Here is a 14,658-nt window from a genome sequence, read left to right as displayed (position 1 = left end):
AAGTATAAAGGAGGTGCTTTGGGTTTCTTCACACTTTACAAATGTGTCCTCACCACCTTCACCGCTGCAGAGGATGGTGGGAAGGGTGGGAACATCTGCATCTCTCCAAAGGAGAAACAAAGATTTGCCCCTGTCAAGCAGGCATGTGACTGCCCCCGGTTGAGTCCCTGCATTTTCCTGTGTTCTTGGGTTTCTGGGCAGTTGCTTGAAAATCTCAAAGGGTACACTACAGAGTGTAGCTCACAGTCCTCCGTGGAAGCCATTACATGTGTATTTCTGAGTCTGTCCCATGAGAACCACCTTGCACAACTGCCACCTGGCTATAGTTCAGAAGTGTCCAAGGCCTACCTGTCCTCAGGAAAGTCTCTCTCCCTCCCTCTTCCTCTCCGTGTGTGTGTGTGTGTGTGTGTGTGTGTGTGTGTGTGTGTGTGTTCACTAGGAATCAGAACTAGGACAAGTGCTCTCCCACTAAGCTGCTACCTCACTGCAGAAATCATCTTAAGGCCCGAATTTCTGGGGAAGGCAAGATTCTGAGCAGTAAGGTTCAGACAAGGGAATTCTGAATGACAGCCAGAACAGTTCCGCAAGAGAAAGGTCGTGGGGGTGGGGTGTGCAGAGGAAATGACAGCGGGCAGAGCTCTGTGACAGCTGAGGACAGACAGGCAGCTGAGGGTGTCTCAGGACAGCTTTAGTTTGATGTTACTCCTGAGCCTACACAGCAACTAGACCTCCTACAACTGCCTGTTGGCAGGCAGGGAATAGCCACAAAAGGGACAGGCTAGGAAGCTGGAGCTTCTTGACCATGTCAGTCCCAGAGGGAGGGAGTGGAGGGTGATGTGTAGCTGCTTCCTTTCTATTGAAATGCACCTCTCTGGTGTGCTGGGAAGCAAGGCCCACCAAACTCACAAGAAGTCCTGTCTCTGAGGCCCTCAGTGAAGTTACATCAGCAGTAGACAGTTCCTGACGCACAAGTCCTGTCTCCGAGGCCCTCAGTGAAGTTACATCAGCAGTAGACAGTTCCTGATGCATAAGTCCTGTCTCTGAGGCCCTCAGTGAAATTACATTGGCAGTAGACAGTTCCTGATGCATAAGTCCTGTCTCCAAGGTTCTCAGTGACGTTACACTGGCAGTAGACAGTTTCTGATGGATAGGAGACTCTTTAGTGGTGTTGCCTGCAAGTGGTACAAGGACTTTAGGGGTGCACTTTTGTGAGTCCTCACCTATGCTGGGTTGTCTGACTCACCTGTGCTTCTGCAAGTGACCCCAATAAACTCAATCGTTCACCAGGCTGGGATTGGCTGGCATCATTATTCTGGCCTGTTGTTGCCACCTCTTTCTGTGGAAACTGAAATAGGCTTGCCAGGAAAAGTCATAGCCACAAGCGGGTCTCAGAGCAAATAGCAGGTGTAGAATTAGAGAGCACAGGTATCTGGAATCTCAGTATCCCTGGACACAAGCTAATGTGGTTTAAATGTTAAAAGAGAGCTTTCTACCAGGTGACCCCAACAACTGGTAGAGTACATGGCAGGAATCCATCACATTCCTAAGTAGAGGGAAGAACTGACTTCTCTAGCTTAGAACCATGAAGCCACCAATGCTGGATAGTTTTTTGTTTTTTTGTTTGTTTGTTTGTTTGTTTTATTTTTTTTTTATTTTGGTTTGGTTTGGTTTGGTTTTTTCGAGACAGGGTTTCTCTGTATAGCCCTGGCTATCCTGGAACTCACTCTGTAGACCAGGCTGGCCTCGAACTCAGAAATCCGCCTGCCTCTGCCTCCCAAGTGCTGGGATTGAAGGTATGTGGCACCATCGCCCGGCTGATGCTGGTTCATTTTATGCCAAGCCAGAGTTATCTGAGAAGAGGGAGCCTCAACTGAGAAAATGCCTCCATATGATCTGGCTACAGGCAAGCCTGTAGGGCATTTTTTTTTTTAATGAGTGATTGATGTGTGTGGGCCCAACCTGCTGTAGGTGGGATTACCCTGGGATGGTTGTCCAAATCATGAAGAACAAGCCAGTAGGCAGCACTCCTCCATGGCCTCTGTATCGGCTCTTGCCCTGAGTACTTTCAAAGACAGACAGTGATATGGAAGTGTAAGCAAAATCAACCCTTTTCCTCCCCAAGTTGTTTTGGCCATAGCGGTGTCTCACAGCAATCGAGACCCTAAGACACCACCCATCACTCAAAACCCAAGCAGGCTCTGGGTTTAAACAAGGCCAAAGGCATCTTCATATGGGCAGCTGAAGTGTGTAGTCATATAGGGTCCCACACTTGGAGCGACCCTGAATTCAGTTCCATTCTCTACTGCCATCTTAAATTTTTTGAAAAATACTTTTAAACAAGGAAGCACGCCTATTGTTTCGGTGTCCAGCCAACAAGTGTTAGAGCAGATCTCTGAGGAAAATCCCACCAGTGCCAAACCCATGGGAGTCTACCAAGTGCCAAAGGCTTGCCTGCAGCTGAGGTGGTGGCCTCCTCTAGGTCTTGCAGGATGGAGATGACTCCAGCCAAACCTCTGACAAAGTACCTCTGTTATAAGCAAGTATCAAAGTGAGTGATTCATGAACCTTGACTGGCTGAGCTGCCTGTCTGCCCTGGGACAGTTCAGGGGACTTCCTGAGCTTGGGGTGTCTCCTGCCATAGAGGCTCAGCAGGAGGGCTAGGAACCCTTGAGCCGCTGTTATTCTAGCAACAACACTACCCCAGCTTGTGCCAGAAGGTCAGCCTGTCCAGCAGGAGGATTTGGCACCCTCCACAGCCCTTCAATGCCCCACCTTTCTCTCCTTACTGCTGAGCCAGACTCTTCCAGCTCAGCGCTCTGCTGCCCCCACCTGGCTGTCTTCAGAGCCAGTCTGACCCCTAGCTGTGGTCGGCTTCTATAAAAGTTATTTATCAAATTGCTACTCTTTTTTTTTTTTTTTCAGTCAAAATACCGACCTGCACAAATGTCAATTTGAACTTGCACAAAGCGATGCCACTTAGTCATAAGGGTTTTATAAGTAGGGGTGGAAAGCCATAGGAGAATGGAAGGCATTACGAAGGATAATCCTAAAACACATCCCATGTGTGCTGAAGACAGCTCCAGAAGTCTATGGTGGCTCTGGGGCACTAATACCTCACCATGGCTCAGAAAACTCTGGACGATGCATTGTGACACCCACAAGGCATCCTGACAGAGCTCTTTCCCCATGCTCTGTGGGCTCCTGGAGCCTTAGCTATCACATGTGTGGGCTTGGCACCCCAGTCGCTACTCCTCCATGTCACAGCATGGGGCCTCATCTTCAGCAAGTGTGTATCTAGGGGATAAAGTTATTCCTAAGTACCCAAGGGTGACTAGTCACTGGGCTCCAAAGTATGTAAAATCCCCAAGTGCACAAGGCCCTTATACAAGACAAGCTTGTGTGTGCCCAGAACCCACGTACATTCTTTAAGACATATCTTGATGACATAGAATATTTACAAGACCATACATGCTCTGTGTACATATTTTATGAAGATGCACATATATGTATTTTGGCAGTGCTAGGTCTTGAACCCAGGTCTTTCCACATACTAAGTCACTGAACTACAGCCTCGTCCCTAACTATCACACAAATCATGTTATTCTGTACTGTTTAGGAGACAGCAATAAGGAAAAAAAAAAGTCTTCTTAAATCCTTAGATTCAAACCTGTGGACATAAAGGTTAATGACACATTAGTATGATTCCCTGCAGGTCTGGAAAAGGATCCTTTCCAGAGCCACGGGGCTGCCTGGGCCCTAGGCCACCATCTTAGGACCCAGAAGTTGAAAGAACCTGTCCCTGTGCCTGCCTGGCAGCTGGTCTTTTGCACCAAATGCTGTTTGCCTGGCCGGGATGAGAAGATGAGGTGAGCCAGAGCAGAGAGGAACAGGTACAGATTGTGTGTTGGTAGAACATTCACTACCTGGCTACTGGTGAATGGGAATCGGTCCAGGGACTTCATCTAAGCCCCAAGGACAGGGAGATGGGGTCAGTGGGCTGAGTTCCTAGGAGTAAGAACGCTTTTGCTCCTGACTGCTTTTAACCTTCAACACCAAGCTTGGCCCTGTCTCCCCTTGTCTCTTTGAGCTGCCCCTGAATTCCATTCACTGAAATGATTCCTGCCTCCCAGCGTCACAAAGTGATGGGAGCTGGGCTCATCATCCAGGCCTGCTTTTCCGGGATCAAAGTCTTATCGACAGCCTTTAATCACATGAAAGCAGATATTCCCAGGGCATTAGGCCCCACCAGATGCTGTGCGCCCGCCTGGACCATTAGGAAGATTATGCTTGGACCCAGCCAGCACCCGGCACCCGTGGCCTGGGGATGTGGGACTGAGCTCTTGATCTTTAAGCCGAGGACCCAGCACCCTGGGCACCTGTGCTTTTTCCTATCCTCACTATGATGGCCCCTAGACTTCTTTGCTTAGGAATTTCATCTCCCCAAACAGATGTGATGATCCCTTCGCATGGCTATGCTGACCTCAGAGCACATCCTTCTAGCTTGATGCCTAGCCATACTGGCAGCCTGGTAAAGCAGAGGATCTGCCTTCCTCCATGGGCTGGAGGCTCTGGAGGCCCAAGGGCAAGTGGGTGCTCTTGTAGGTGGCAGAGTAGAAAAAGCTGAGCCCAAATCTAGAGGAGCAGGTATTCAGCTGGGTACTAGGACTATGGAGAATTGAAAAGGCATCGGGGGCCAAAAGCTACAGCACATGTCCTTCTGCGTGGTGAGCTGGCCACTCAAAGCAGACTTAACCTAGGATACACCACTGTCCAGCCTAAAATGGCCTCATGGCAGGGGCTTTATCTTTATTTCCCATTCCAGTCTGTATCTGGCCAGGTATGGTCCATTTCTCCTACTGACTACCCAAAATGCCCTACTATTGAACTACAGAGGCATTGAACAAAAGGAGGGCCCTCAGTACTTCCAGCTAGCAACATTCTTTTTGCTAGTAACCATGACAACTAATAGTAAAAAGCACATTTGTTTCAGAAGGCTCTGGACATAAGAGACCCTATAGCAGTGGTTCTCATCCTGTAGGTTGCCATTGCTTTGGCAAACTTCTATCTCCAAAAATATTTACATTACAATTCAAAACAGTAGCAAAATGACAGTTATGAAATGGCAACGAAAATAATTTTATAATGTTTGGGAGTCACCACAACGTGAGGGACTATATTAAATGGCTGCAGTGTTAGGAAAGTTGAAAACCACTGCCCTAGAGAAACACACGTGTGGTAAACTCGAGAGTCCCCTTCCTCGGAGGGGACCTCTTGGGCCTGAGAACAATACTCAGTTACTCGCATTGGGCCAGTGACCTACAGCAAGAATATATGGTTAGGAATTCTGCCTAGTGGTCTCTTTGACAACTGGAGACTGGAGTGAGACAGATCCAGAGTCAGGCTGCAGGGAGGAACAGAGCAGAGACCCTACCCACTGAGGGGCTTCAGACAAGCCGAGCCCTATACCCCCCTACCCCTGCAAATCTTGAAAGTGTTTGCTGAGCTGAGACACCAGCAGCCCCTTCTGCTCTCTGGAGCTTTTCCTCTACTGAGGCTGGGACGGAATCAACAACAAGCACATCCCATGCGCGTTTTGAGGGGAAATGATCATAGGGTTGGCTGATTCAGAGTCAAGTGGTCTGAAGAATGAGCTATGTGGGACAGTGGCCGACTGGGATGAGGCTGCCAGGGACAGGGACCAGCTGGTACTTAGGCCTCCCTCGGGCCAGCTGGTAGAAGCAGCTGGAGGCCCATGTGGCTGGAATGCTGAAGCAGACCGAGCTCAGGAAAGGCTGTGTTGGGCCTAGCAGGGTAGAGGAAGCCTAGCTATGTTCACTGTGTTCTCCATGTTCCCCAAAATGGCTTTGGCTGCTACTAAAATTCTTAAATCACACATTTTCTAAAGCACAAAGAGGAAGCTGCAGAGATGGCCCAGTGAGTGAAGGGCTTGCCACACAAGCATGAGGACCTGCACTTGGATTCTAAGAACCCAAGTGAGACCGAGCATGGTGGCACGGGTCTGTAGTCTCACTGCTTCTGTGAAAAGATGGGAGGTGGAGACAGGAGAATCTTCAGAGGCTCAAAAGCCAGCTAGCCTGATACACTATATCCAGCAACAAACAACAAAAGAGCCTGCCTCAAACACACTGGGGAAGTGAACACTGGCACATGGGGGCTGATCTCTGACCTTCACATACATACCTGCTATGGCACAAGTGCACACACACACACACACACACACACACACACACACACACACACACGAGGGAAGGGATACAAAATGAATCAAAACAAAACACAGAAAGGTATAAAAATTGTCCCGATGAGTCTTAACACATGCCATCCCAAGATCCAACTGTTAGGTATGCCTTTTTATTATAAGGGGAAAACCATAGACAAAAGCAACTCTGAGGATGGAGCAGAAGCAGCTCTTCCAAGACAGAAAAGCCCATCGCTAATGGGATCTCCATGCTGGCTGTGGCTTCTCCTCACTAGGAAGCAAGGGTGGCTCTGTGTCATAAGAGATTCTCATAGGTGAGGTTGAAGAAAGGGCTCAGCTAATAAGAGCAAGTATTGCTCTCCCAGAGCACCTAAGTCCTGTTCCCAACACCCATGAAGGGTGGCTCACAGCCCTCGAAACTCCAGTCCCAGGAGACTCAGTACTGTTTTCTGGCTTTCAAGGGCACCTGCATTCACGTGAGCAACCCCCTCCCCCAAGACACACATGCACACCACAAACCACATTTGTAGAGCAAGCCCTATCCTGTTCGCACAGGCCTTTGCCCTATACCTTCCTTTCTGTCTTTATTTTCAAGGGTTCTGTGTAAGCCTGGGGTTGAAGAAGGATCCTGGAGATGCACATGTGGGCGTTTCTTTCTGGGTTTTCTCCTTTGCATTCAGCAGGTGGTCACGCCATTAAACATCTGTTCCAGTTACTCGTGTTAATCTGCCTTTTGTCGAGGGGAGTCTCAGCATGGGGAATGCAAGGAAAGAATGACTCTGCTCCCCCAAATCTTATTTTGCCGAAACTCCTGGATGCATGTGCCACCTCCCACACACAGTAGCACACACTCCCTTAAGCAGAGAGCTCTGTAGGTTAATCCACCACCAAAGCTAACATGGGCTTCTTGGGAGAAGGAAGAAAGCTCAAAGGCACAAAGACGGACCCCTTCATATGCCTCAAAGTGTCATGCTATGTACATGTGCATGACACAGCTACACAAGTTTTATTTGTCGATTTTATGAAGTGAAAAATAAGGAATTGGCTCAATGAATTGAATTCTTGGCATTCACAACAGGAGAAACCTGAGTTTAAATCCCAGTTAAAAGACTGGTTACCTACCGTAACATGTGTTTGTAGTCTCAGAATTCCACCCAGAGAGGGGGAAAGTGGGGACAGGTAAATTCCCGGCTCCAGCTAGCCTGTCTGTCACATACTATGGAAGGCCTGGAATAACACCTGGGGCTGACCTCTACACACACTCCCTGCACACATACATGGGAAAATGTAATATGGATATGTCACACACACACACACACACACACACACACACACACACACACGAGAGAGAGAGAGAGAGAGAGAGAGAGAGAGAGAGTCCAAATTGGCTGAAGTAGGACAGTAATGAAGTTGAAGAATTGAGATGTGTTTAGTTCTGTATTAGCCAAGACCAAGAAATCCCCTGTACTTAACACTTTCAGATTGGTGGGAAGGGGTGTGGCCAACCCTTTCTTGGGCGGGGGAGGGGCTCTGCTTCCTTTGGATGGGTGGCAGGGTAGGAAGAGCATCCAGTGCTCCCTGGTGTCCCCAAGGCAGCAGGAGGCACAGGGTGGCCTGGGATCCCACGTGACTACAAGTCTCCCAGCAGCTTCTACAAACAGGAGCTTTTGTCTGTGGCCTTAAATACACATAGCAGGCTGTTTCTAATGTTTGCAGCCTTCAGTGCTCCTGGGGCATTGCCTCCAGCTGCGATGCACAGCTTCCCCTCCCCCCACAGCCACCGACCTCACAGCTCAAGTCCAGCTGCTTCTAAAGACAGCCAGGATACCACCACCTCCATTGGTTCAAAAGTTAAATCCCAGGGTGCTCTTTCCCTGCATACTTCCTTTATCCTTGGGTCAATGATCTATCAAAGGTCAAAGCCAACTGCAAATGAAGCGTGCCTCATGGGCCAGAGAGTCCGCAGGTCCTGGGACAGATTCTCCTCCCTTCACAGGTCCCTCTTACACATCTCCATTCCCCTCTGCCCCAAGTGTCTTCAAACTCCCTAGCCTATGCACTGGCTGTTCCCTCCAGCCTGCTGCTCTTCCTGTGGGCATCTGCATGGCTTCCTTTGTAAGCCTCAGTTATTTGCTCGTTAGGGTAGGGTAGCGAACCCCCTCCCCTAATGTCCAAGCCTCTCCCCTATCCTTCTCCACCACTCTCACTCTGACAGCATAGAAACTTCACTAGAAGTCCACCCTTGTTGGGTGTGGTGCTGTTTTCTGACTTGACGTTCTAGACCCCCAGCTCCAGGGACACTGCTGGACACATCACAATGCTGGCAAAGGCTTGTGAGAGAAAGGAGGCGTGCATTTATAAAAGGCCAGCCTTTGTCCAAACACCACAATGGGTTTGCAGAGAAAATTAACAAAGAACAAGCTACAAACAACTCCCTCGCTACTAGTTTTTGTGTTTGGGTTTGGTTTTGCTTTTGAGTCGGTGTTGTAAACACTAAATCTATACTTGTTACAAGAGTAGTTAGTCTAGTGGCTTAACACGGGTGGAAATTGAAGAAATCTTGAATGATGCTTTCCTCATTTTATTAATGAGGAAACTAGACCCAGAGAGGTTGAATAGCTTTCCTGTAAATCACACAGCAGAACCCTAAGCACATCTCCTGCAGACAGGGGTGGTCAGACCTTTGCTGTGAAAGCGCTATATGTGGGGTGCCATGGCAACCTAGATTCACCCGAGCTACATCTCAGCTCTGCGTGGGAGGGACCTGCGGGGATGCGAGCAGGTGCAAGACCCCACAGAGGCTGGGAAGGCCTGGCAAGAAGCCAGCCTTGGAATTGCTCTGCTCATTTCTGAATCCCAGAAGCAAAGGAGGAGGGAGACAGGGTGGAGCCAGAGGCCTGGGGAAGTCTCCTGCTAGGCTATGGCTCTCTCTCTCTCTGGCTCTGGCAGACAGGGTTGCCAGCAGTGTGGGGTACAGTTGCAGAGCCCCAAACGTATGCACGGGTCCATCTATGACTATACTGGAGGAAGCCAGGTATGTCTGACGGCTTTAAGGTAGGGTGGGAGAAAAGGAGGATTTTTAGAAGTCTGCCAGCCCAAAATATCCTGATCTCTAAAGTGCCACCCCTGCCTCAGCCCCCAAGGAAATGGCGGCACAGCTCAGAGAAGGGCGCATGCGTGTTCTCTGCCTCAACACAATGAGCTTGCTGCTTTTTTTGAAGAGTGCTGGCATCAGGGCCGCAGCTGCCCTCCTGAATCTTTCAGAGCCTCTGAGCAGAAACTCACACATGTAATGCAGCTGAGGTCGACCCTGCGCTTCTTCAACATCCTGTCTCCTCCTCACCTTCTGTTCAGTTTGTTGGTTCTGAAATTTGAACATTTTCTTGGCGGGGGCCAGGGGATGTTGATAGTTTCATAGTGACTTTGGGTGGCGGCTTAACATGATAATCTTCTGGGATCCCCCAGATAACAGCCATGCCCTCTGAGAAGTGAGGAGCACCCCAGGGAGCCAGGTCTAGTTCCCCAGCTTGGTTACTGAGATCACAGCTGAGATATTCTGCTGCTGCAGCCGCTACAGAGGGCAGTGGGATACAGAGGGCAAGCCAATTTGGCCAGTCCCCTGTGTGTAGCTTCTGGGCTGAGGAAGCAAAGGAGCTGCTGATAAAGCCAGTGATGTAGAACTCTTGCTCTGAGACTAGAGGCAGGCAGGGCACGCAGAGGCTTCCCTTGCTGAACCTGGGCTTCTTTGAGAGGATAAAAACAATTTTCAATCGTGAAGGTGCCACTTTGATTTCAAAATCATAAGAAAGGCTAAAAGACAGTGAGCCCTGAGAGCCCATTACAAGTGAGCCATGTAAAAAATAGGAAGGAGGCTGTCTTAGGGTTTCATTGCTGTGAAGGGAGTACATGACCAAGGCAAGTCTTACAAAGAACAACATTTAATTGGGGCTGGCTTACAGTTTCAGAGGTTCAGTCCATTATCATCATGGTGGGAAGCATGGCAGTGTTCAGGCAGACATAGTGCTTGAGGAGCCAAAACTTCTACATCTTGATTTGAAGGCAGCCAGGAAGAGACTCAAATTCCATACTGGGCAGAGCTTAAGACTGAGACCCTCAAAGCCCATCTCCACAGGGCCACACCCCCTCCAACAAGGCCACACCTCCTAGCAGTAGTGCCAATTCCTGTGGGCCAAGCAGTCAAACACACGAATCTATGGGGGGCCAAATCTATTCAAACCACTACAGAGTCCCAGAAAAGGAAAAATTATTACATCTAGCACATGAAGGAAGAAAGGGGCTGGAGAGATGGCTCAGTGGTTAAGAGCACTGACTGCTCTTCCAGAGGTCCTGAGTTCAGATCCCAGCAACCACATGGTGGTTCACTGAAATGGAATCCGATGCCCTCTTCTGGTGTGTCCGAAGACAGCTACAGTGTACTCATCATATATGTCATCTTTAAGAAGAAGAAAGAATGAAACAAAGAAAGAAAGAAGGATTACAGACAGAGCTAATCACCTCTATCCTAAAAGGGCATGTCATTTTTAGAATTTCCTTGTGTATTTTGGAGTTTTCATGGCAGGCTTATAGTTTTGATAACATGTGTTCCAGGATTTATCTGTGTTGATATTTTAAGTACTGTATAGTATTCCACTGTCCAGAGATGCAGGGATCTCAGCACAGCCTTGCCAATGAGCTCCCGGGCACTCCCGTTTGCAACAGTGTGCAATGCTGAGGTGAGCAGCTTTGTGTATTTCCTTCAGGGCCTGTGTTGGAATTTTCTAAGGGGATCTAAGGTACAGTTTGTCAGGCTGTGCTACCATTTAATGTGTTCAAGACCTCCATCTTCAATTATAAATTTTATCTGTATCGTTTAGCAAATTAAAATGTAGACAGGGTTTTCATGTTCCACATGGCCACCTGGAATGGAGGCTTTTCCTACAGCTGCGGGAGGCTGGATCTTCGGCACTAGAGCCTTCATTCACTGATTCAATCCCCTCATCTGCTTTTTGTTTTGAGGGAGGGGAGGGTGGAGGGTTAAGGACAAGTGAGGAGCTGCCTAACAGGAAGAGCTGACCAGCCAGGCCAAAGGCCAAAAGTGCCTTTTACAACAGAGGGCCAGGCAGGATCACCTCTGGAAGAGCACCAAGTTCCTAAGGACAAAGGAGTCTAAGTGTTTACAAAAACAAAGGAAACTGCACACTTTGGGAACTCGTTTCTCACTATCCCCTTACAGATTAAGTGGCTCACTCCTGTAATCTTAGCATGAGGAGGGAAGGGGAAACTGAGGCAGGAGGATTGCTATAAGTTCAGGACAAACCTGGACTACAGAGTAAGACTCCTACACAGTGAAACAGAAACAGTTGGAAGAACCATCCTTCCTGTTCCCTTCAGTGATTTCATTCTTGGCCTGAGGATTGTCATAAACATGCTCGGGGCAGCACTGAGCCTTTAACTAGGTTGGGTTCTGGCAGCCTGGAGACTCCAGATTTGGGGGAGAGGTGCCAGGGACTGGTTCTAGCAGGGAGGGATTAGAGAATTAGGATTTGGGGGCCCAGGGCACAGTGTGGGACTCTTACATACAATTCACCTACTCTGCTACCAGACCACACTGCCAGCCCATGCAAGAGAACATAATAAACTGCCATGGGATGTGAGCTCACCTTGGAAGGGGGAGGGACACCCTTTTAAATGTGAAGTAAAATCGAGTGTGTAGTCCTGGAGGATGGGGGCTGGGGGGAAGAGGAAGTAAAAGGGAGAGAGAGAGAAGGCAAAACAGAGGGAAGAGGAGAGAGAACTGAAGGGAGAGAGGTGCTAGTTTTCAACGCTGACCACACTCAATGTGTTCCCTCCATCTGCTGAGTTCCCCACTCCTAGACTCTGCTACTTCCCCAGGTAAGCACCGGGCAGAGGGCGATAGAGACATGGAATTCCAGAACAGCACAGCCTGCTTCCTTTCTGAGCTTATCAGTGAGCAGTGTGAGCAGCTGTGTTCTGGGGAGGAGGAGGGTCATGCAGCAGTGTGTGGGCGCAGCCGCACAGCTAGCGGCATGTGAATGTCGTGTTCCTGCCAAGTGTGGCAGTAGATTTGTGAATGCTAATTTACAAGATACCGTGGGTGTGCGGGCTCTGCAGAAAGACTGCTGACTCTCACACGCCTGGGAGAGCAGAGAGATGTACCTTCTACCACCCACAAGGAGCCCCGGGGATGGATCTTCTCTATTCTTGAAACTTGTAAAGTGCTTTTAAAAATAAACGGTTTCCTACTTTCTTTGTGTATGTTTTCAGGTTCCTGGGACATCAGACACTGGGAAACACCGGATGGATACATGCCCAGCTGTTTCTATGCTGTGAGGCCAACAGCCTGGCCAGCTCCTAAGATGACCCAGTGTCCTGCCTAAGGGAATACCTTCCCTGAGGCACTTCCCTGGCTTGCACTATTGTCCTGGCTTCTATCCCCAACAGTGACCAGGGCACTAGCTGGAATGCCAGAAAGAACTACTACAGGTGTGCACCCTTCTGCTCACACCCTCTCCTTCCTGCCTCCTTCACACTCTGTTAGGGGCAGTGTCTTAGAAGGAACCTCTACCTCCTCTTTGGGATCTACCTGAGGGCAGCTGAGGAAAATGACCTATCAGGCCACCTAATGTGGGAAGAGAGTGTATACTTGTTGAATGAGCATTCATGACATGCGCATGGCCATGTTAAGGACACCAGTGCCTCAGATTCATAGGATGGCAAGGCCTTTCCCTGGACCAAGTATGGATGTTGGTGAATGAGCAAACTTTAGCTAAAAACAGTAGTGCAAACTGTACAGAGCTTTTTCATCCCAAATGACTGCACGGTCAAACCTCCGGAGGCCACTTCTCTATAGAGACCACCTACCAAGATTAGCTGACCAGCCTCTTCATCCATACATATATAATAAATACACACACATTAGCTGACTAGCCTCCTCATCCATACATACATAATAAACACACATTAGCTGACCAGCCTCCACATCCATACTGTATATAATAAACACACATTAGCTGACCAGCCTCTTCATCCATACTGTATGTAATAAATACATGTTAGCTGACCAGCCTCCTCATTTATTTTGTATATAATAAACACACTGATTAGCCAAGCACCTGATGTGTCTCCATCCGAGGGCATAGCCCACAAGATCCCAGTTTTACAGTTAACTTGTGTCTGATTTTCTTTTTTTTTTTTTCTTTTTTTTTTTTTTTGGTTTTTTTCGAGACAGGGTTTCTCTGTATAGCCCTGGCTGTCCTGGAACTCACTCTGGAGACCAGGCTGGCCTCGAACTCAGAAATCCGCCTGCCTCTGCCTCCCAAGTGCTGGGATTAAAGGCGTGCGCCACCACCGCCCGGCTGTGTCTGATTTTCTTAATCAGGTCTCAGTTGCATGGGCCATGGTAACCTGGGTCCAAAAGACCCCTTCTTGCAGCCAGCCCAAGGTACGGAAGGCCACCTACTCCTGGGCTACTTTTTTGTCACCTAGAACAGAGCAGGTCCAGAAGACAAGTGAGTCCAACACAGTAAGTGGCTTTTGCAGAAGGGGGTGTCCAATCAGCCTGCTCAGAGGTCACAGAAACCCAGAACCAGCACAGAGCTCACTCAGGGCCACCCTCACGTCTTCTAGAAGCAGCACTGCCCCCCATTCCTTTGGTGTACTCCATACCCTGAGCACCGCTGAGGCCCACACTGCAGGCAGCATGTGCCCACAAGTCCCCTCAGTAATTCTATAAATCTGTGAACAGAGCAAAGCAGGGCCAAGTGAGCCACACAAGAGTGTCCCGTGTGGAGACAAAGGATGTCATGGCTCAGAGCCATGAGGATACTGGCCACAGGTACCAGTGCAACATCCTGAAAATGAGAGAATGAAGGCAACAGACATGGGACATGGGGGCAGGAAATGCGGGGTCACCTCCTAAGAAAGGAGCTTGATGCAGTAGAGAGTATATATACATAACACACATACACACACACACACACACACACCTGGTAGACAAGAGCCCACTGGAGCAGCAATCAAACAGAATAGAGACCCATGTCCCTTGACCACTGCTATCCATCTGCCCTTGGGCCTCAAGCAAAGCTCACTTACCTTCTGGGACCCTGATGTGGAGCTCTTGATTGAACCACGCTTAAAGGAGCTGCTCATCTTCCTCATTGACCCCATTGGTACTTCTGCATTCCCTGTGAGGCCCAGCCTGCTTCATGGGAGTCCTTGGTGGGCTGAGACAAGAGAGTTCTCTTTACCAGACTGGACAGCAGGGCTCAGAGTTTGGGGTGATATTGATGGCTCAGTCAGCTCAGGAGGAGCTGGACTGCTTCTCACCCTCTAGCTAGACTCCCACCCAGTGCTCAGAGACTAGATGGCTTCTGTAACATCTGTAATCAGCCTTAATCCCCACTCCCCCCCCCCCCCCC

At 49.1% G+C, this 14,658-nt stretch overlaps 1 protein-coding gene across 3 annotated transcripts in view; it reads right to left on the bottom strand.

Annotated features, from left to right (window-relative positions):
* The window catches only part of Trpm1 (transient receptor potential cation channel subfamily M member 1), a 116,884-nt gene extending 102,282 nt beyond the window's left edge, over positions 1–14,602 (bottom strand). Inside the window, exon 1 of one of the 3 annotated variants that reach the window (XR_004123088.1) lies at positions 14,333–14,594. Coding sequence is in view for 2 of the 3 variants with exons in the window: in XM_031386866.1 (XP_031242726.1) it covers positions 14,333–14,407 (75 nt within the window). In the remaining variant the exon portion in view is untranslated. Of the gene's footprint in view, positions 1–14,332 lie in introns of all 3 variants that reach the window. The other 2 variants (XM_031386866.1, XM_031386867.1) reach the window with 2 other exon arrangements.
* Positions 14,603–14,658: the final 56 nt, after the last annotated feature.

Source organism: Mastomys coucha, unplaced genomic scaffold (assembly GCF_008632895.1).
Source record: "Mastomys coucha isolate ucsf_1 unplaced genomic scaffold, UCSF_Mcou_1 pScaffold21, whole genome shotgun sequence".
Classification (NCBI taxonomy): Eukaryota; Metazoa; Chordata; class Mammalia; order Rodentia; family Muridae; genus Mastomys; species Mastomys coucha.
Note: the sequence above shows the minus strand (reverse complement) of the source record. Positions and strands in the feature narration are given on the sequence as shown.